This window comes from Megalobrama amblycephala, unplaced genomic scaffold (assembly GCF_018812025.1).
Source record: "Megalobrama amblycephala isolate DHTTF-2021 unplaced genomic scaffold, ASM1881202v1 scaffold434, whole genome shotgun sequence".
Taxonomy (NCBI): domain Eukaryota; kingdom Metazoa; phylum Chordata; class Actinopteri; order Cypriniformes; family Xenocyprididae; genus Megalobrama; species Megalobrama amblycephala.
In genome coordinates, this window is record NW_025953377.1 from 90,445 (window position 1) to 115,207 (window position 24,763).

Below are 24,763 nucleotides of genomic sequence, written 5' to 3' on the forward strand. Positions count from 1 at the left end.
GAGTGTAAAATACAACCGCAAAACTACAAGATTTATCACAATAAAGCACAGAGAGAACACAATGAATCACATCCATTCATGATAATATTGCTGCTGAATCTACAGAGCTGAGATGAAATAAAATAAATTCTGTTGAATTATCTTCACTGGCTAAAGCAAAAACAAATTAAATTCTGTAGGAAACACTGCAACATTACTCAGACAAAATTATCACCTGAAAAAAAGTTTTCTATTTTCGTAGGCATTTTAAACATCTTAAAAATGTGTAAATGAAATAATAAAAAAGCACCATGCATGTATTAAAGATTTTCCTGTGGCTGGTTGTTTCTTTTTTAAAGAGAGTCTGCTCACCTCTGGTCTGTAGGTCTTCTCCGTCTGAGTTCATTTCTGCAGCGACACCAGAATATAAATGAACTACTTTCGGATTCAAAATGGCTCGGACCACACAGCTTAAGCCAGTCGCCAAAAAAAACTATATGGTCATTTCAGGAACAGCAGAGAGAGAACGCGCCTTCTGAGTGCTTGAGTTGCCCAGATCTTCTTTCTTTCTTAAGGATGTCTTTAATATCTTTCTGGACCTCAAAAGTTATGAAGAAAGTGTAAACTGGCGTTGTGTCAGTTACACTTTTACCGTAAGATGAATAGGGAAGGCTATTCACTGTTTTCCTAGGACACCGGGTGGTGGTGGCTCTGGTGTGAGGGCCCTTTCATCGCTGCTTGCAGCTTTAATTATTAAAATTATTAAAATAACTCCACTTGTGTTCATCAGAAAGAAGAAAGTCATATACAACTTTCATTTGAAAGTGAACTGATCCTTTAACATCATTGCTTATTTCTCTTTTAGACACTTATTTAAAACATTATTTATTTTATAAACGTACTTTAATGCACAATCAGTTTAAGGGAAGATATTGTCCGTTAATGGAAAAGGTCTGACTGCAGCAGTCTCAGTGGAAGAGAGGGGCACACAGAAGGATGTTAAATTCTTCAGGGTGTACGCAACTGTAAAAATCATTTTGCAATATAGTATAGCAGTACTGTGTCCCTCCCATACTTTTTCCATTCGTTCATCCCCACTGGGCTCAAAGTCTTGGCATCGGAACAGGCAAGCTGTTCAAGCTTGGTTGGGCTGTCTAAAGCACACTGGCAAATGACTGACACCTAACTAGTTTAAAATAAAGGACTTAAATGTTGGTTTTAATAAAGACTTGGAGCAGCCATTTTTCAGCAAAACGCACAGAATAAAAGTGTGTCACACTTTACTGCGTGTTCTGCAACATGACATGTAATTCTTCTTCAGTAAGGAACCAGAATAATATATGCTTAGAGCTACACCTAGCTGTCATTCAATGAAACTTAAACGAGTAATTCACATGAGCTTGATAACTTAAACAGCTTTAACTGAAATACATAATTATTCTAGTAAGAGTGTATTTTTCCATCATTAAACAGGTGCAGTTTGTGATATTGTAGATATCAGTGTCAGCATCAGGTACTTAAAAACATATTGCGCAAGATAGCCTGCGCAACAAACATATACAATGAGATGAATGTACATTACATGCATGCATTTAGCAGATGCTTTTATCCAAAATACTTTACAATAGAGGAACAAAAGAAATGTATTAACCAACAATAATCATATTTAGTTGGAGGTTGGCAGCTCTTTCCACCAGAGAGGAGCAGAGAGGGTGAAGGGTCTGGAAACTGATTTTTTGAGAAAGAAACCTTAGATCCACGACCTCTTTGGCTGTCGATCAATGAAATATTGTTGAATATTGTTGAGTTTCTCTGGAAAAGTGCATTAAATCTTTTTTAAACCATAAACTCAATATCAGACTACATCAGACTTGACAGTGAGATTCTCCACAATTGTTTGTACTAATTCTACATATCTTTTGTTGTCTGATTCTCAAAACACATGATGTCTGAAGGTCTATCTGTTCTCCATCAGACTGAGATTGATTTGATCTGTGTGGTTCAAAAGGGCGAAGAATGGCGTTGAACATCAGAAATCTAATTTGTGACTTTTTATGTGATCTAAAGATTATCTGTGCCAATTTTGGGGAAAACTGGATGCATTTTATATAAGAGTTGAATGACTTCCAAAACCCCCAGAAGTGTAGAAAATCATGTCCATTTTGAACCTGCCTGTTGATCCACAATCTCTCCCTCATCAAAGGTAAACAGGTTAAAGCGGAACTCAGTAAGATTTGCTCCCCCTACAGGTTCCTTCAGTGAATCACACTGTCGTAAATACTCCATGCGCAGCTCTGGACTACAACGACTACAACGCTCACCAGCGCAGTAGTTTTGCAAATACAGTACAAGAAATCTCGAAGGTGGTGGGTAATTTTCGAAATTGTCTTAAGTCATAATATATACATCGCTTTTGAATTACCGAAAAGCATTTTGTCACTCTCGCGTGAACGTGAACATGAGGCGAGATTGTGTCGGGTCGGCACAGCTCAACTTGCAAGTGCTGTTTTCTGGCATAGACGTGCCAGAGGGGGTTAGTGCACACCTCAAACACACCACTACAAGTCAATTAACCATCGTAAGGACTTAGAAAACTATTTATGAAGGTAAAAAAAGTTACTTAGTTCTGCTTTAAATTGCATCACATCTACATGTACATTGAGTCAATAAACTGTGTGAGGTGAAACAGTCAAGTGAGGTTCTTCCCACATTGCTTTTCTCTATGCATAATCACTTTGGAATCAATATATTTAGTAATGCTAATAACTTCTACCAGAAAGACTCGGGAGGCAAGATAACGGAACACTGATATTTATTACCAAACAGCAAGCAGAATATATAAGGTTAATGATCTTTGGCGTAGACCCCGTCCGTAGCTCACGTCCTGAGGGTTGGAGACTTTGCATTTCCTGCCTGAAGCTGAAGGCAGGGGCGTAGCCAACCCCCGGGGAGTATGGACAGGGACCATCCTGGTGGTGGTGGGGAGGATGGAGGTGAAAGATCGCGTCAGCATCTGCGAACTCAGACAAGTGTAAGTACCAATCTTTTATACTCCAAGTGTTAGATAATGATTGGTTAGATCTGAATTAATAAGTGACGTAACATTTGAGTCTTCCCGGCAGAACTTGCGCTAGAGCTTCATTTCTGTGTTTCGCCCATCTTTTCCCATTTCTTCATCCTACTGCAATCCCTCAACATCACAAGACAGGGAATCAGTCCAAGTAGAAATTACTCAAATGGCGGATAACTATGATTTCAAGTGTGAGTAATGATAATCACAATCAGAGCTGGCTCTAGTCTGGGGAGACTCCTGAAAATAACCTCTAGAAACTCCTTTTTAAAAATGACCACCCTCAAGTGTTTTAAATTCACTTTTCATGAATCAAACCCGCAAAAAGGAAACAGGAGCCTGTGGTGGTTAAGAGAAGAGGAACAAAAGCTCAAATATTACACAAAGCTGTGCATGTTTCAGGTTTATCCACAAACTAAAAAGAGTGAATCGTTATTATTTCATTACAATTCTGAGTGACATTTTGATTTTACTGATGATTTTGCTGCATGGCAATTTTATTTATTTATTTTTACTCATAATTAATATTTATTATTATTTTATTTATTATTAATTTAAATGTACATCATATGTATTTCATATTTTTGTATAAATCTAACATTTATATAAATATTTTATTTTATATATTGTTGTTTATACAGTAGGATAGGAAATATGGAGTAAAATAGGTTTTGAATTGAGCAATTTCATGAATTTGCTTGTTATCAAGCAAATCGTCATCATTAAATTGTATTGATGCGTTATATCAGCTATCAAACACTTTGCAGTGTAGATATTAATCAGATACTGAAAAACTTGCACATATTTTCTGGACAATTGCTGCTGTTATCATCATGTCTGTGGCACAGAAACAACCTCCTCTGGAATCCACAAGGTTTGCTGTTTGGTTTAGTTTTGTAAATGATGATTATGATGATGATGAATAAACAGTCCACGATTGCAGTGATGACATTATAATTAGATCCAGTCTCTTTTGATCTTTGATCTTTTGATATATATCTTCCAAGGGGTTTTTTCCCTCCTAGGACTTTTTTCCCAGTGTTAGCACGCTGGGTTTTTCTCCTAGGGGTTTTTTTCCACCCCTGGGAGTCAGCCGACATTGGCTTAATGTAGCACCATCTTGTATATGTTACATATTACCACGCTTGTTTGTACAGCTTATTTTTAACCACTTCCCTTTTTTCTGTGCTTCTAATATGTAAAGCTGCTTTGAAACAATTACCAATTGTAAAAGCGCTATATAAATAAATTTGACTTGACTTGACTTGATCTTGATTTAGAAACCTCTCCTGTTGATGATAGTGTCTCTGGAAAGGGGCATTTAAACTGTTTACAGTAAATGATTATTTAAATCATAAACTCAACTTCAGTCTATCACACATCAGACAGTCAGATTCTCCACACAGACTTCACAAAACACTAATACACTGGCATAAAGTTGGTTCGATGTTGGACGTTCGATATTCGCAAATTCTCTAAAGTTACTGGAATACACATTCTAACTTCAATAGCATTTGAAGAGAATGGCTTACAGTCATATAACTGACCGTAAAGTGTTCATCTAGGTGTCGACTATAATGCACACATTTTAGATTTTTGATAAACTGTCAAATTATATGAAAATATTACTATGTATTTCATATGGTATATGGTCTCATACACAAAATGTCATAATTTAAAGCTCAATAACATTTGAAGAGAGTGACTTTCAGTCATAAAACCAACTGTAAAGTGTTACTCTAGGTGTCAACTATAATACACACATTTAATATGTTTTATATTTATTAAAATAAACTATTAAATCATATGTAAAATATTGTAGCAATCCAGGCAAAGGCATAGGATCAATTATTGAATGACTATTTATTTAATTTTAAGGTAAGATGACAAATAGATAAACGAGAGCAGGATTGCACTGTCTGTTCACACACATGCATCAATTGGAGATGTTAACAGTTTAACAGTGAGCGAGATCTTGTCACATTTTCAGTTATTTCCGGACTACATTTCCCATAATCCTCCCTGCCAATCACCTGCACGCACTCCACTAATCAGCACACCCAGCTGCCACACATTACCTGGAATATATATGCTAGTCACATCCTCACAAACATTGCGAGGTCTTGTTAACTCTTGTTGCAATTCTGAGCGTTATTTATCTTTTCTGTCTGCTCCCCGTGTACGATTCACTGCTGCCTGCCCTTTGGACTATTTGCTAGTGATGGGAAACCGAGGCTTTCTGAAGCATTTGAGGCTTTCATCAAATTGTGCCGAAAAACGGTTCATGAAGCATCTGTTCATAAAAGCTTGCAGATGGATCCTACCCTGAGTCCCGTCGCGTTACAGATCTTGTGGCAGGCGCAAAAAGAGCAAATTACATATAAGATAAAATAGCACATATAGATAAGTAAATAAGTAAATGGTTGCACTATCTGTTTGCTCTCACGTAGTCTTGTGTAACCAGAGCTTCAGACGGACAGCAGAAGGTCTGGACTCTATCGCAGCTTTCATTGGCCAAGGACCACCCAAGAGGATGTTTGACTGACATGGTAACGCAACCAATCACAGTTCGTTTGGTTCCGAATCATGTTTAAGGGTGTGAAAATGTAAAGTCGATGTCTCTACAATAACAGACCAGAGTGCATCCAATAAATTATTCATTCAAGAACGTCGAGCTGCAAACTTCACATGCTTTTTTTAAAATCCAGCGTTTAGTTGATCCTCATAAGCGCTTATTCTCACAATTGTAAACATGATGGCATTCATGATGGCATTCTTCTTCCATGAGGGGGTTTGGCATCATGGCATTTGTTTCCAAGCAGACCATTAAAGAATGCAACACAGGATGTCACCCAGACATCCAGTAGAATACAACCAACCAGATGATGACTTCGATACTCCTGAAGTGTTTCCAGATAAGTATCATTCAGACATCAGATGTTCAGTCAACGGGCTGTGGGCGTGATGTCTGAGGCTGAGACTATCTCTCATGCATCAAACTGAGTGTCTGGTAGATCTTGTGGCACGCACGACCCTTAGTAGGTGTCACGAGACTCGTGCTCTGGATTTAAACGGTGGAATAAAATATAAGGTAAGGTGGCAAAAAGGTAGGCTAAATAAGAGTAGAAGGAACTGCAGGATACATGTCTGATTCTCAAACCACATGATGCCTGAAGGTCTATCTGTTCTCCATCAGACTGAGACTGCTTTGATCTGTGCGCTTCAAAAGGGCAAATATTGTTTCTGAAGAATGGTGTTGAAAATTAATTCACGGGATTTAAAGATTAAGTGAATTTTGATTGAGTTGAGTCACTTCCGAATCCCCAGAATTGTATAAAAAATCATGACCTGAAAAACTGTTTGATTTACGTTGAAGTGACATGAGAATATCTGTCTGCCATTGCAAAATCTCTCCCTCATCAAAGATAAGCAGGTTGGATTGCTTCACATCTACATGCACACTGAGTCGTTAAACTGTGTGTGAAAGTATGAATGCAGGTTTGTATAAAATTTTCCATCATTACAAACGAATACAAGCCACCACCTTTGTGCCTCGTGCGAGGTGCTTCCCATGATGCTTTAGGGAGACTTTCACTATAAACATGCATTTAAAATGGCTTTAGAATCAATATTTTCTAATATAATAGTGCTAATAACTTTTGCCTGTGTCTCACCCATCTGGGGCGTCTCCTGAAAATGACCTCTAAAAACTCCTTTTAAAACGCTGATCCCTCAAGTGTTATAAATTCACTTTTATTGTTGTTGTGTGAATGATTGATGATGAAATAATGAAACAGACCTGCAAAACCTGTTTCAGGATGTTCACAAACTAAAAAGAGTGAATCATCATAATTTTGAGTGATATTAATGATGACTTTGTTGCATGGCAAATTTTATTAGTTTATTTTACTATTATATAAATAATATGTATTATTATTTATTATATATGTATTATATCTGACCATCATTAAATTGTATTATTTATATCTGCATTATATCATCTATCAGCCTCCTTACAGTACAGATAATGAAAAACTTATATTGATCAGTGAATGCATTTACAATGAAATGAAGATTGTTTCAGTTTTGAAAGCTGTCATTTCTCATATTTCAGAAAACTAATCTCAAAGTTGATCTAAATTTACACTGAAATCATTAGTCTTTAAATAGGCTTATAAAAATCAGTCTACCATTGAATCTCTTATAAAATCTATGAATGTCTAAAGATTTACTGCAGAATAAGATAATGTAACTTAAGTAAGGCATAAAATCTATCTCATACCACAAGAAAACAACAAATGGTGCTAATATACACACACGATGTGGTATAATACTTCCAAAAAATTATAATCATAACCTTTATCTCCACACCAAAATCCCAGATGGCTAGACAGTGATTCATCTTTTATAAATCGTTAAAATATGAATGTCTGTGACGCTGTGAGCATGGAGAATTGTTGTGTAGACTGTAAGTATTTTAAATGTTTACCTTTTTAAAATGTTAAATGTTTAATATGAATAAATAGCGCTCATAAACGGCTGTAGAGATGCCATTCTCAAGAGAAACGAGTCAAGGCTTGGACCCAGAAACGGCGTTCCTTACGTCACGGCTTAACAAGCGGATAAGGAGAATAATCCTGGAATGTTTTCATCAAAAACCTTAATTTCTTTGACTGAAAAAGGAAGGACATGAACATCTTGGATGATATAGGGGTGAATAAATTATCAGGAAAATTTTATTTGAACGTGAACTAATCCTTTAAAGACAAAAATATACACAGATCAAATAGATCCACTGTAAAAAATGACCGTGATTTTAACAGTAAAAGACTGTAAAAATGCTGCGGTGAAAAACTGTCAATTGGTTTACAGAAAGTTTCCGTACTATATACGGTGAATAACTGTAATAGATCTAACGGTACATTTAATGTAATTTTACGGTAAAATACCATTAAATTCACAGTTTTTGGAAGTGAAAAATAACAATTCATTGTAAAATTTACAGTGAAAAAACGTAAATTGACATTCCCACAATTCTCTGCGTGACACTTCACATTTGATATATTTTCGTTGAAATAATTCTGTTTCTTCTTAGTTTTTCTCATTTTTTTCTAATCAGTTATGTACATTAGGGTTTTATGTTACATCTAATGTTGTTAAATTAATGTTTATTGCATTTTTAAAATTTCATGCATGTTACCATGATGGTGTTTAGTGCGTGTGAATGACACTGTGTGCACCTTTTATATGTTTGTGTTGTCCTTCTCAGCTTGTGGAAAATCTGCTTGTGATGAACTTTGATTCATCATGTGACTCTTATCACCACTGTGTTTGGTGACTGTCAGTGTATTATAAAGGTACAAAACAGATATTAGTATTTCATTAGGTTGGTAAATTAACATTATATCAGTTAATGAAATACGTTATTTTACCGTAAATTTAACAGATTTTTTTTTATGTTGCTACTGTATTTTTTACGGTAAAGTTCTGGCAACCACAGCTGCCGTTTTTTTACCGTAAATTTTACTGGGATTTTTTTTACAGTAATATACCATTATTTCACAGAAATTAATATAAAACAGATACAGAATTTTAAAACCTACAACCAGAGTTATATAGTTTAGTAGTTTGAGATATAACAGATAGTAACATATAGTTTATGGAGTTCCTATAAAATTGGTCTTTCATGAGTTTCACATTAAAAGTCAAACAAACTCACTGCTTATACTGTTGAGTCAGTGCTATTAATCTCATTTTGTGTGCTTTGCTGTTGCAAATTGCTGTTGTCTTCATCATGTCTGAGGCACAGAAACATCCTCCTCTGGAAATCACAAGGATAGCTGTAGTATGACTGTGTTTTGTAAATGATTGTCATCATGATGATGATGATGATGGTGATGATGGAACAGCCCACGACTGCTGTGGTGACATTACCATTAGATTCACCATTAGATTCAGGACTCTCCTCTGATCCAGGATCCTCCTCTGTTTTTAATTCCTGATGCTCTGGAAAGGTGCATTTAAACTGTTTAATTGGTTGTTTAAATCATAAACTCAGTGTTTATGAATGAAAAAAAAAATTGCAAACATTTATTGAATTATAAACAACAGTATTCTATACAGTACCTGTTATGTCCACAGTGAATTCTGTGTTTTTCTTTCCACACTTGATTGTTTGTACAAAGAATCTGAATTGTCCTGTCATTGCTGTAGCTGGAGTGTATCTGCATGTGAAGTTGTTTCTCTGTTCACAGGAGCCCTCAGGAAACTCTTGTCTACAGATTTCCGTGTCATTATAAATCTTAGGGTATTGAAACTTATACTTTGAAATGCAGCATTCAGAGCACTTCTGAGAGACGCTGCAGGTGAAATTTACTTTTCCCACAGTTCCAGTCACATTCTCACAGTTTACACTGGAGAGATCTGAAAAAAACAAGGGTCACGTACTTTATTATTTATCATGAATTATAGCTTATATATTCAATAGCAATATATATCCACCACAGTCCCTGCATGCAACATCTTGTCTGTTTCTTTTAATCATGAGCATCAGATAGAGTCAGTTGAAAAACACAAGATCCTGTAGTCTTGATTGAAAGTTTTGATTGAAAATAAAAATATTACATTACTTTTCATAAAATAGTGTGAATAACAGATTTCACTGTATTGTTCAAACTGTAATTGTTCAAATAGTAAATCAAAATTTGAATCATTGGAAGGATGTAAAACTCAGAAACAAAAACACTTGTACTGAACACTTACAAAAGAGTTTTAAAGAGTCACTTGTGTTGTATATCTATTAATATGATTTGACCTTTTTTCATTATCTTTGATTGAGTCCCTCACACACACTCGTTCTAGTGAAAGTTTATTCTCTTACCATCATCAGCTCGACAGACTGCAGTAAAAGTCCAAACCACAATGAACAGATGCACACAATTTACAGCATTCATGCTTTTGATTCTGCAATAAAAAATAATGATAGAAATTTGCATCAAAAGAGAGACTTAACCAACAAGAACTAAAAAGTAAGTACTTTTGAGAACTAGATTAAGCAGTAGATTTAGATGATTTACTGAAAGCTCAGTAGAAATGTCAACATAATGAATTATGCATTAATTTGGAGGGGTTGAAGGGACTCATGAGTGTAAAATACAACCGCAAAACCACAAGATTGTACTGAGAGAACACAATAAAACACATCCATTGGTGATAATATTGCTGCTGAAGAGCCGAGACAGAAACTGAACGCGATGAAAATATTTCTATTGCATTATCTTCTCTGGCAGACTGCAACACTGATCAGACAAATTTGTCACAAACACAAATTTTCATAAGCAAAATATCTGCAAAATGTACAAATCTCATAACAGAAAAACACCATGTACTGAACATTTTCCTGTTGCTGATTATAGGTTAGTAAAGGAGATTATTTTCCTATAGAGAGAGAGAGAGAGAGAGAGTTATTCTCACCTCTGGTCTGTATGTCTTCACCGTCTGAAATTATTCCACTCTGGGACCCTCTCTGCGGCGACACTAGAATATAAATGAGTTGCTGAGCTTTCGGTTTCACTCGGTTATTCTCACACAGGTTATCGTATTTTTTGTCCAGCAGTTCAGCAGTTCGTGCTGTCACGAACCTGCACATTTCCCCTTCATGCCATCTCTCCATATAATCTCAATACGTCAAATAATAGTGATCTTCACTATTCACTATCGTCAGGTCCGTTGTTGTTGTGCTCGATTATTTCCTCTTGTATCTTCACTCTCAGTCCTTTAATTGACGGTTGAACGGATAATTACAGCGGAGGGAGAAAAGGTTTGAGCTTTCCTCAGGGGTTTATTAGGACTATTTCAGGGTAACTGATGTAAAGATGTTATCAGGTGTGGTACAGGGAGGGATTCATTCGATAAGAAATACATTACATTATATAGAAATGCGAAATAATTTCCATCTTTACCTTACGTTCCTGCAAATGATCCCAATAACCCTATAACAGAGGAGAGAGAGAGAAAGCTCCAGCCAAAGCCTGGTCAATGTCAAAACAACTGAGATGACCAATCATATCAAAGAATTCCAGCGATGTAAAATGCTCAACTTTTTTTTGTCAAATTTCCACATATTAATGGAAAATATAATTTATGTGATTCATAACTGAAAGTGATGGAAACACATTATTAGCCTATATTGTTATTCTATATATTTTAAAATAAAAAGATATTTGCAAATATTTCAAATTGATTTGACTTTGATTGAATTGACTTTACAAAAAAAAAAAAAAAAAAAAAAAAAATCTTATTTTTGTTTGTTCACCATTCTATGGGACTCAATCGGTCACAATATTCAAGACATTACAGCCTTTCATACAGATTCCCTTTCTGTTTAGCTATCAAAATCATCAGTTTTACACTGTTTAATAGACTATGTCAAGAATTTTCAATAACTTAATAAATTTAAGTCTACTGGACTGGTCTACTGGTTATGCATGACGCCCCTCTTGGGGTCAATGAGGTGTTGTTGCTTAGGTCCCACTTTATATTACGTGGCCTTAACTAATATGTACTTACATTTAAATTAATCATTTGATACAATGCACTTATTGTGTACATACATGTTTTTACATTGTATTTATAGTTTAAAATCACCTGCATGTAATTACATCTGTAATTAATTTCTGTAATTACATTTATAATTACACTGTTGACCCATCCCTTAACCCTTACCCCTACCCTTAAACCTACCCATACCACCAAAGCTTTCCATATCCACCTCAATAGCAGCAAAAGTGATTTGCAATTCAATATGAACCCAATAAGTAAATTGTACCTATTTTTTTATTTAAGTACAGTTAAGTAGTATATAAGTAGTTAAGGCCACTTAATATAAAGTTGCTTACTGCTTTTTTTCTTCTATTTTGAACATCAAAGTGATATTTAAAATAACTTTTCACTGGAGGAACGCTCTATCCACACAGGTTTTTAATAGATTGCATCACCTCTACATGCAGTTGTTAAACCATGTGTTAAAAGATGAATAGTTTGTCTGATATTTTCCATCATTACAAACAAGACAACTGTTGTGCCTCGAGTGAGGTAATTCCCATGATGCTTTACGGAGACTTTCGTTTTAATAAACATGCACTGGAATCATTGTTTTGTAATATAGTGGCAGTATTGTGTCTCGCCCATACTCTTCTACTCTTTCCTGCCCACTGCATTCAAATTCTTGGAATCAGAACAGGAAATCTATTCAAGTAAGCTTGGTATATACCAAACACATTACATTTAGCAGACACTTTTGTCCAAAGCGAAAATAGAGGAACAAAATAAATTTTTCATAGAACCAACAATAACCATATTCAGGTGGAGGTTGGCAGCTCTTTCCACCAATGAGAAGCAGAGAGGGTGAAGGGTCTGGAAAGTGACTGTGAGAAAGAAACCTTAAGGATTTAAGGGGCTTTTGTCTGATTCTGAAACTGCATGATGTCTGAAAGTCTGTCTGTTCTCCATATTACCGAGATTGATTTGATCTGTGTGGTTCAAAAGGGTGAAGAATGGCATCATTAATCTAATTTGTGACTTTTTATGTAATCTAAAGATTACCTGTGCCAATTCTGGGGAAAACTGGACGCATTTTCTTCAAGAGTTGAATCACTTCCAAAACCCCCAGAAGTGTAGAAAATAATGTCCTTACACTGTAATGATTTTACACCAGTGACATGAGAGAACCTGCCTGTTGATCCACAATCTCTCCCTCATCAAAGATATGCAGGTTGGATTGCATCACATCTACATGCACATTGAGTGAACGAATGCACTTTGTAAAAAAAAAAAAAATCCAGCATTACAAACAATGCAAGTCACCACCATCATGCCTCAAATGAGGTTCTTTCCATGATGTTTTAGTGAGACTTTCACTGTAAACATGCATTTAAAATGGTTTTAGATCAATATCAATATTTATAAATCAATATTTTCTAATATAGTAGTGTTATAGTTTTTCTCGATTGCTTGAACACCAGGCTTTTGAACTAAATTTTCAAAACCATAACGCCATTTATCAAAAAGCACACCCATTTCCCTAAACTATAAACACTATAGAAGGGTGGGCTATGACTATATACTCTTCATACAACTTTACAGTTTTTTTCAGTTGCTTACACACATTTCCAAAACTTTGCTTCTTTGTTTCAAAGCTTTACACACAAATCCAAGAATTGGACACACAAAATGCTTCACATCTCTTGCAAAATGAAGCACTGCATATCACACATTTTAAATATCACAAACACATCTCAAAAGCAAAAAGCTTGTCTTACATTGCAAACACCTTTTGCCATAATATTCTATTTATTTATATATATATATATATATTATATACACAGTTATTCAAAACCTAAAGCTCTTCTTTCATGACCTTCATTTCTGTACAAGATTGAAGTTGAAAATTTCATGGTAAACACAAAAGCAAGATTAAAACCAAACCTTTTTTTTTTTTTTTTTTTTTTTTTTTTTACTCTACGCATTTGTGGTTGTGAATACAGTATTATACGTATAATACGCCATAAAGTGCGTATAGCTATCATATGCACGCCTAAACTCATTTTGGCGTATACATTCCACGAGATTACACACTCTATTGATACGCATTTTCGTGTGATCGGGCTCATTTTATGTGTAAGCAGTTTACAAAAATGTATCGTATCTTGCACCCCTCTATTTATGTTGTATGCTCTAAAATTATACCTGATTGATTGCCAAAATGAGGATTTTGTAACAGTGTTTTGAATAGTGTAAGAATATGTTGTACATTAGTTTGTGTGTTTTTGAGGGCTTGTCTTGTTTTTTCAGCAAGATTGAATGGGTTTTGAGTAGAGAGTTTCATTCTGACCTGAAAATAGCAAGTTTGGGGAATTGGGTGTGTTTAGAGTTTTGAAGAAAAGCATGCACAGTTTCAAAAAAATATGCCGTCAACAAAAGTTGTAAGTATGAGTAATGATAATCACAGTCAGAGTTGTCATGGGGCATAACCTGAAAACGACTCTTAGAAAAGAGGAAGGAACTCACACACAGAGTTTCTTCCTCTTTTTGAAATTCTCTAGACATGATGTGATGCCTGCCTAGTGATGCTGACACACATCAACTGAAATGTCTAGGCAGACTTCTTCCATTCCATTTTCTCTGTAGGAGGCATAATTTCATGAAATGTGTTTAAGCAATCAAGAAAAACTGTAAAAAGCCTCAAGTGTTTTAATATCACTAGTTTAATAGGTGTTGTGTAAATGATTGATGATAAAATGATGAATCATTTCTGCAAAAAGGAAACAGGAGCCTGTAGTGTTTCAGAGAAGCGAAAGAAAAGCTTGGATATTACACAAAGCATGACTCAAATATATTTATAAACTAAAAAGTGAATCATTATTATTTCATTAAAATGCTGATTGACATTTTAATGACCTTACTGATGACTTTGCATGGCAAATTTTATTTATTTATTTTTATGATTCTAAAAAATAAAATAAAAAAATGTATGATTATGTTATTTTATTTATTATTAATCTAAATACTTTATTTTTAATCTAACATTTATATCAGTATGTTTGGTAACACTTTAGATTACAGCCCTGAAAGTACTGTGTAATTACAACGTTATTACAGCGTAACTTACGGTAATTATAGTGTACGTAAGAAGTATTTATGTAGGGGAACAATATGCAAAATCTGGGGAATAAAGGGGTAACAACCAAGAAAATAACAAATTAATCATACTGTAAGTATTTTAGAATACTACTATTTTAGAACTTATTCCATAGTTACAGGGTAAGTATGACTTTACGGGCTGTAAATTAAAGTGGTGCTTGTTACCCTCTTGTTTCATGTAGTTACAGGGTAAATACAATACAAACACAACTATACGTCACACCTCAAGTTATGTCAAGCGTGAACTCTCAACCCTCTCATGCACTCACAGGTGAACGTTGGTCGAAAGCATTACAGTTTAAAAATTTTAATTGTTTGGTATTTTTCTTACAAACACTTTTCGTTTCACTTCAGAAGAAATTGATTCATCCGTTGGGGTTGTATGGATTACTGTAGTTATTACTCTATGTGCTGTTTGATGCTTCGACTTTTAGGAACACATGCGCTTGGATTATAAAGCATTCCCAGAGATTATTTATTTTTCTAAAAACCTTTGTTTGTGTTCATCTGAAGAAGGAAGGTCATATACATCTCGGATGGCATGAGGGTAAAAGATGAGTAAATGGTGAGGACATTTCTGGGTGTACTGTATTTTCTTATAATACATACAGAAGTTAAAGAAAGAAAAGAGGAACAGGAGGAGGAGGGAGCCAAGCAAGAAAAAAAATGAATAAGAAGTGTTGTAAATCTGTTTTGAAATAAGTTGTTTTTCAAATAAAGGTTTCCTAGTGATATCAGATTGTGTGTATACATGTGTTTTTATTGTTCTTACCCTGTTACTACATGAAACAAGAGTATACTTCCCCAGTATTAAAAAAATTGCAATATTGTAGTTTTACTTGCCTTGAAACAACTCAGTCAGTTCACACTTATGCAATAAAACAAAATAGGCCTACTGTGTCAATGCACTGATATGTAGCCTACCCTGTACATTGTTTTAAAAAAAAAGCCTTGATATATTTGTACACTATTATTACAAAAAGGTATGCAGTGTATGTTCTCGCTAAATTGTTATCAAATTTAAGATTGTTGTCTATCATAACAATATAAGAACCCCTTAGTTCTAAAATACTTACAGTATAAATAATTGGTTATTTTCCTGGTTGTTACCCCTTTATTCCGCAGAGTTTACTCTATACTTACTTTATGTACACTACAATTACTGGAAGTTATGCTGCAAATATGTTGTAGTAACACAGTACATTCCGGGCTGTAATCTAAAGCGTTGCCATATGTTGTTTATACAGTAGGCCAATTACAGCAAATATGGAGTAAAACAGGTTTTGAATTTGCAGTTTCATGAATTTGCATGTCATCAAGCAATTTGTTATTAAATTGTTTTACATGCATTATATCAGCTATCAGCCACCTTGCAGTAGATATTACAGTTTTTCGCAATCGATCTGACACATTTCTCCAAATGAATGTAGTTGCTCTCAAAACAATGAACACAGCAAACTAAACACTCTTATTTTGGCAAAACAGTTCAGTATTCACTGCATAATGAAGCTCATAATGGATAATGCATAATGGCCCTCATCCTCATCCTCGTCCTCCTCCACGATCTGGATCCGTTGTTCCAAAACTGAATGAACTGACTCTAGCTCTTTTATTGAAGGTTGGTATGCCTTATTTATTCACTAGTTTTACAGGTAAGTTACCAGATATTCATCTTTAGAGAGCATCACTTTCAAGTCTTTATTGATTTCATTTTTTAAACAATAAAAAAAAAAACCTATACAAAGTCACATCATTAGAAACCTGCAAGTACAGAATATATAAAAAAAATCATTTCCACACTTAAGGTATAGTACCACTTACCAAATACAAATTGACATTCATTTTATACATTCATTGAAAGTCTGAAAAAAGAGCAAAATCAAACACAGTTTGGGTTTTTGAAAAAAAGAACCGGAACCGTGCAAGATTTCCAAGTTTCGGTTCCGAAAACTGTTCTGGTGTAATGGGAGGGCGAAGTGCGGGAGCGTATCCTTTCATAGAGACGTCTCACATCATAAATATTACAGCAATGAATGCACTGAAAAGCCATCGCGCGCCATCCACATCATTTCCTCCATTTCCTTCTATTTTTTTCCTTCTTGTCAAAACAATTGCTGTCTTTGCTTGGCCAACAATGCAATATAAATAAACGCCCCTTTCTTCTATTTTCTCTCCTATATCAAAAACCATATACAACATTAGAAAATACAACTTTGAAATCCACAAAAATTCTTTGAGAGAGAGAGAGAGAGAGAGAGAGAGAGAGATGCACAAAGCTGCACGATTAATCTTTAAAAGATCGCGTTCTCGCTTTTATCACCCACATTCTAATTCAACGATTCGCCCGTGTATATTAAACCTTTGACAAAAATAACATCGCAACTTTCAAATCTGCGTTCGCGCTGCCGTTGATCTGAAGAGAGTTGTCACGTGTAGATATGAACAGCAAAGAATCTTTTCAAACGCACAGTATCATTATTTCTGTGTGACAAATATTCCAATTATAACAGAAGTAGGCTATACAAAAGTGTATTATTCAGATAGAAACGCTGACGTTTATGTATAATTAATTACCTTATGTTCTGAAAGTAACGACTGTATCGACTGCACTGTTACGCCAGTAAGTCTTTATGAATCCAACTTACAAAAATATTCTGTTTCACCTGTCTGGATCTTACATGTGTGTTCAAGCATCTTATCTAATTTGTGGTAACACTGTACAATGAGTTTCATTTATGAACTAACCATGAGTAATACATTTGTTAGTGTATCTTTGTTAATGTTAGTTAATAAAAAAATACAGCTGTTCATAGTTTGTCCATGCTACTTCACAGTGCATTAACTAATGTTAACAAATACAGCTCTTGATTTTAATAATGTAATAGTAAATATTGAACATTAATAAATTTAACGTCTCTCTCTCTCTCTCTCTCTCTCTCTCTCTCTCTGCATTGAAATCTTGAAATCTTGAGTAGCGGCGCGTGAGGGCTTTTCAGTGCATTCATTGCTGTAATATTGATGATGTGAGATGTCTCTATGAAAGGATACGCTCCCTGCACTTCGCCCACCCATTAAACCAGAACCGTTTGAACCGAAACTTAGAAATCTTGCACAGTTCCGTTTTTTTTTTTTTTCTTCAGAAAACACTACCAGTTCCGGTGGAGAACAGGATCTAGGTTCCCAACCCTAGGCCTACTAATAAGGAAGTGTAAAATTAGATGTAGACAATTTACTGAAAGCTCATCAGAAATGAATTTAGCTTGTATTCAATCAGTTTTGTCAGGAAGCAAAACGTCTGCCGTCATTTGAACGTGAGCCACATGGACAATCTCGCTATAGTGATTTAATGTAGTTTAAAATGACAAGAGGATGATTAAATGAAGATAAACTTATTTTTTATTTAATTAATTACCCTTCATGCTTCAAGAAGCACTAATATCTTCTAATGCATCTTTAGATGACTTGTGATATAATAGAATAATTGCACAGTAAAATAATTACTTTACTTAAAGCTTGAGAAAATGCTCAATATGTCAAACTTAAATAATTTTGTGAGGTTTCACACAACATAATGAATCATGCATTCACTTGGAGCCGTTGGAGGGACTTGTTGTATTCAACAAGTACAACCACAAATCCACAAGATTTACAATAAACCACAGAGAGAACACAATGAATCACATCCACTCAGGATAATATTGCTTCTGAATTTTCAGATTATTTTCCTGTTCAGAGAGTTACTCACCTCCGGTCTGTATGTCTTCACCGTCTGATTCATTCTGACTCTCTCTGCAGCGAACACCTGTATATAACCTGCAAATTTTCCATTGATACCATACCATGGCGATGACAGCAAATCAGTGGAAATGCTGACATGCTCCATCATGTTACCCCCATTCAATGTTTGTCAAATATTTTTCAAACTCGAGTGAGGTGCTTCCTATGTTGCTTTAAAGGATAAGTTCACTTTCAAATGAATATTTCCTGATAATTTACTCACCCCCATGCCATCCAAGATATTCATGTCTTTCTTTTGAAATAACAAGACATAAATTTGAAAGAGAACGAATCCTTTAAGGAGACATGCTTTTAGAATCACTTGTTTGCAACATCGTAGCAGTACTGTGTCTCAACTATTTTCCATTCATTCCTCCCCACTGGGCTCAAATTCTTGGCATCAGGACAAGCAACCAGTTCAAGTATAAAAGCTTAGTTGAGCTAAAAATAATCAGTGTGAGATGTTGGTCTGAAGCGCACTGGCAAATGACTGATACCTAACTGGTTTAAAATAAAGTCAAAACAAAAGACTTAAATAGGTGCAGTTTATGATCTTAAAACATCACTGTAGATATCAGTATCAGCATCAGCCACTGAAAAATATATTGCTCAAAGAGTAGCCTGTACAACAAACATATACAATGAGATGAATGTACATTAAAATCATGCATTTATCATGCAAAAGCCATTTATCATAGAACCAACAATAATCATATTCAGGTGGAGGTTGGCAGCTCTTTTCACCAGAGAGGAGCAGAGAGGGTGAAGGGTCTGGAAAGTAAAGCAAGCTTAAAGTATGAATGCAGCTTGTATAAAATTTCCCATAATTTTAAACAATACAAGCCACCATTGTGCCTCAAGGCCTCACCATTGCTTTAGGGAGACTTTCACTGTAAACATGCATTTAAAATCACTTTGGAATTAATAATTTGTAATACAGTAGTGCTAATAACTTCTGTCTGTGTCTCGCCCATCTTTTCCCCATTCATTCACCCCACTGCAATCCCTCAGCATCACACGCCAGGAATCAGTCCAAGTAGAAATTCCTCAAATGGCGGATAAATATGAATTTAATTAAGACATTAATTATTAGTAATGATAATCACAATCAAAGCTGTCTCTAGCTCAAGTGTTTTAAATTTACTCTTATTGGTGTTGCGTGAATGATTGATGAAACAGACCTGTAAAAAGGAGCCTGGGTTCAGAAAAGCGAAAGAAAAGCTCAAATATTACACAAAGCTGTGCATGTTTCAGGTTCACCAACTAAAAAGAGTGAATCATTATTATTTTATTACAATTCTGACTGACATTTTGATCTAACTGATGACTCTGCAGCATGGCAAATTTTCTTTATTTATTTTTACTATTATAAACAATAATTATTATTATTTTATTTATTATTAATTTAAATAAGTAATAATTAACCTTTTTTAAAATCTAATATATATATATATATATATATATATATATATATATATATATATATATATATATATATATGTGGTAGGCCTATTTCAGTAAATATGGAGTAAAATAGGTTTTGAATTTGTAATTTTGTGAATTTGCTTGTTATTAAATTGTATTACATGCATTTTATCAGTCATCAGCACCTTGCAGTAGATATTAGATTACATAATAAACTTACACATAAACATTCACAGTAAAATAATATTAAGATGTCTTTGTTTCAGTTTTGAAATCAAGTTTTTCCATCTGCTTTCATAGACTGGCATGTTTCCATACACACACACACACACACACGTGCACACACACACACACACACACACACACACACACACACACACACACACACACACACACACACATTCTATGGTGGCCATTTCATCTGATCGTTTCTCATTTGTTGTGGACTCAAACTGACTAATTGAATGAAACACACTTGATTTTCAGCGATGGAATGATTTGCTTCTCGTGTCCAGCTCTAAATGCTTGACATTGACAGCTGTTTGCTTTTATCAACTGTCGGATCATTTTGTTTTCTTTCTCAGAACAGTATATGTCGTTCAAACAGAAGAGTATGGCGGTGAAGATTAGACAAGATCATGGGTTTGATTCTCAGGGAATGCATGAACTGATCAAATGTAAACCTTGAATGCAATGTAAGGTGCTTTGATAACAAAAAAACATCTGCAAATGCACAAATCTAAACGTACACTAAAATTATTTAAACTTATGCTAAAATCATTAGACTTTGATTATGCTTATAAAAATCATACTGCAAATCTCTTAATTTCCTGGAAAAAAACTAACAATATCTAAAGATTTACTGCACAACAAGTTCATGTTCATAAATTCAGATCATATCTTTACACCTACCCTTCACCTAGTTTACTAGTTTGACTGGTATACTGTATCTTACCCATCATGCATGTGACAAAAAAAAAAAAGTTTCCAGATATTCATGTTTAGAGAGCATCACACGTGTTTATTCATTCCTTTTTTCTTTTTCTTTTTTCTTCTTTTTTTTTTTTTATATAATAATAAAAAAGAATCATGTAAAAAAACATAGTGTTCAAATAATTCAAAAATTGCATGTACAAAATATTAAAAGTAAAAAATCAATTGTAAACTTCAGGTACTTACCAAATACAAAATTTACATTCATTTTATATATTAATTCTAAAGTCTGAAAAAAAGAGCAAAACCAAACACAGTTTGTGTTTTTCTGCATCGCCTCTTAATGTTCACACAGGCCTGACTTCATTAAAGCCAAAAATATACACTGATCAAAAAGATCAATAATATATCATTGTTTCACAGATATCAATATAAAAACAGAAAAACCCACAAACAGAGTTATATAGTTTGAGATATAACAGATAGATATAGTTTATGGAGTTCTTATAAAGTTTGTGTCTTTCATGATCTTCAAAACTCGCTGCTTTCATACTGTTGAATCATTGACATTAGATCATATTTACTGGACAATTGCTGTCGTCATTATCATGTCTGCATTCCAGAAGCATCCTCTTTTGCAATCCACAAGGTTTGCTGTAGTTTGGTTTCATTTTATAAATGATTGTCATTATGATGACGATGATGATGAAACAGCCTGCAACTGCAGCGATGGCAATAGATGCAAGACTCTCCTCTGATCCAGTAATGTGTCCTGTTCTTGGCTCTGGAAAGTTGGAATTAAATGGTTTAACAGATTGTTTAAATCATAAACTCAACATCAGCCTATCAAACATCAGGCAGTCAGATTCTTCACACAGATTCACAAAACACTTCTGCTGCTGACAAATCTGATCACATATATACATACATACATACATATATACATACTGTACCTGTTACGTCCACAGTGAATTCTGTGTCTTTCCATCCACACGTTGTTTGCACAAAGAATCTGAATGGTCCTGGCTTTGCTGTAGTGTATCTGCATGTGAAGCTGTTTCTCTTTCTTTCACATGGGTCCTTAGGATGCTCTCGTCTATAGATTGTTGAGTCATTATTGTTGTCAGTGTAACACTTAGACAACGTAATGCAGCATTCAGAGCGGCGCAGAGAGACGCTGCAGGTGAAAGTTACTTCTTTACCCACAGCTCCAGTCACATCCTCACAGTTTACACTGATGTCATCTGAAAAATATTTTATATTAAATAATACAGCAACTGAACAATAATAAAGTTCTCTGTTTTTGTTTTTTTTATATCTCATGAGACAGACTTCTTGTGTATCTGTCCATGTCAGTCATATAATAAACACACAGTGACTTTTTCATTAGAGAACCTATTCATAAATAAAATCACTGCATCAAGTGTTTTTGTACATTAGAGTTTGAATAGGTAATTTAATCTCTGGTAATGGGAGGGTCACATATCATATTGTTTATTATGAATTATAGCTTATATGTTCAGTAGCAATATATAAAGTCTCAGCATGCAACATCCTGTCTCTTTTAATCATGTGCATCAGATAGAGTCAGAGTCAGAGTCTAGACACACAAGATCCTGTAGTCTTGATTGAAAATGTGATTTGTATGAATATTATTATACATAAAAGAGTGTGTAATTAAACATAAATTAGCAGTAACTTGCAATGCACTGCTCCTTGACTCCCCGACTGTAATGGATTTCCCTCAAAGCCATACACATTTGGACTGAAATGGATACACTAACAAAAAGGTTTTAAGAGGTTTGACCTTCTTTCTTTATCTTATATTTAGTCCTTCCTCAAAACTTACACACTCTTTATAGGGAAAGTTTATTCTCTTACCATCAGCTCGACAGACTGCAGTAAAAGTCCAAACCAGAATGATCAGATGCACAGAATTTACAGCATTCATGCTTTTGATTCTGTAATAGAAAAAGAATGACAGAAATGTGCATCAGAAGTGGAACTTAAACGAATAAGGAAGTACTAGAGATATAATTAGATATGAATTTACTTGAAAGCTCTGAACATGAATGTATGATTACCGAAAAAACTGAACGTGATGATATAAAATTAGACTTTTTCTGTTGCTTTGTATCCACTGGTTAAACCCAAAAACAAACAATTATGTAGGAAGTAACATTAATCAGACAGAATTATCACAAAGAAGAACGTTTTCTGTCTTCATAGTCATTTTTAAATATCTGCAAAATATGTAAATCACATATTACAAAAACACCATGCATGTATTGAAGATTTTCCTGTGGCTGGTTATGGATTAGTAAATATATAGGAGATTTTTTTTGTTATTCTCACCTCTTGTCTGTAGCCTATGTCTTCACCGTCTGAGTTCATTCCACTCTGACTGACTAAACTTTTAGTTTTCAGATGACATTCCTGACCGGCAGCTGGTGATGTCACTAACCTGTGGATATCCCCTTCATGCAGTGATGCAATTGCATTTCAATACGTCAAAAAATATATTGAAGATACCGGGAGGGTCGTATAGCTTCTCTGTTTGTTGCTATGTTTGAAAACAAAACGTTTTAAAATATAGGCTACGTGCGGTCTAACAGCGCTCATCAATGTCAAACTGATGGAGATAACCAATCATATCAAGGCGGAGCGTTAATGTTCACGAACATGAATTCCAGCACTACACTTCAGTTCTAATGATTAAGGAGAGTGAACTAAACATTAAATATTTGATGTTTAGTAAAGCTGCTTTAAAAAGTGAAATATAAAATAATTAACTTCATTGGAGGAAGCCTTATCCATCCATGAGAGGACCACCAGAGAGGAGAAGAGAGGGTGAAGGGTCTGGAAAGTGACTTTGAGAAGGCAACCTTTAGATCCACGATCCTCTTCTGTCGATTGCTGAAATGTTCTTGATATGTTCCATGCTGAACATCTCTGGAAAGGTGAATTTAATCTTTTTTAAACCATTAACTTTAATTCTAAAGATTTACTGCACAATAAGCTTCATGTAACTTAAATAAATAAGGCATGAAATTCAGATCATCTCTGTGCGGCGACTCTTTACCCACTTTACTAGTTTTACTGGTGTACGGTATCTTACCCAACATCATGTGATGATAAAAAAGTTTCCAGATATTCATGTTTAGAGAGCATCACACGTGTTTATTCATTCCATTTTTCTTTTTCTTTTTTTTTTTAAATAAAAAAGAACCCTGTACAAAATCGCACCATTCACAGCATTAGAAAATTGCAGGTATACAACATTAAAAGTAAAAAATCACAATACCACTTAACCAGTACAAAACTGACATTCATTATAGAGATTCCTTGGAAATCAGGAAAAAAAGAGCAAAACCAAACACAGTTTGTGTTTTTCTGCATTGCCTCGTAATGTTCACACAATGCCAAAAATATACACTGATCAAAAAGATAATCATATATCACAGAAATCAATATAAAACAGAAACAGGTTTAAAATCTACAACCACAGTTATATAGTTCAGTTTGAGATATGACAGATAGTAATGTATGTACAGATATAGTTAATTAAGTTCCTATAAAGTTGGTCTTTCATGAGCTTCACATTAAAAGTCAAACAAAACTCATTGCTTTCATACTGTTGAGTCAGTGCTATTGAATCTCATTTTGTGGGCTTTGCTGTTGCAAATTGCTGTTGTCTTCATCATGTCTGAGGCACAGAAACATCCTCCTCTGGAAATCATAAGGTTTGCTGTAGTTTGGTTTCCTTTTGTAAATGATTGTCATCGTTATGATGATGATGAAGATGATGATGAAACAGCCGGCAAATGAACAAGCGACAGAAGATCCAGAAACTGCTTCTGGTATTGATTCAGTATGATT

At 34.6% G+C, this 24,763-nt stretch overlaps 1 protein-coding gene across 1 annotated transcript; it reads right to left on the reverse strand.

Moving 5' to 3' along the window:
• Positions 1-8,502: 8,502 nt before the first annotated feature.
• LOC125261578 lies at positions 8,503-11,222 on the reverse strand. The gene is made up of 4 exons (XM_048180135.1): positions 10,523-11,222; positions 9,930-10,012; positions 9,176-9,472; positions 8,503-9,055 (listed from the first exon to the last, which is right to left on the reverse strand). Exons 2-4 carry the CDS (start codon positions 10,000-10,002, stop codon positions 8,772-8,774), a joined length of 654 nt encoding a protein of 217 aa, XP_048036092.1. The 5' UTR covers positions 10,003-10,012; positions 10,523-11,222; the 3' UTR covers positions 8,503-8,771.
• Between the last annotated feature and the right edge of the window lie 13,541 nt (positions 11,223-24,763).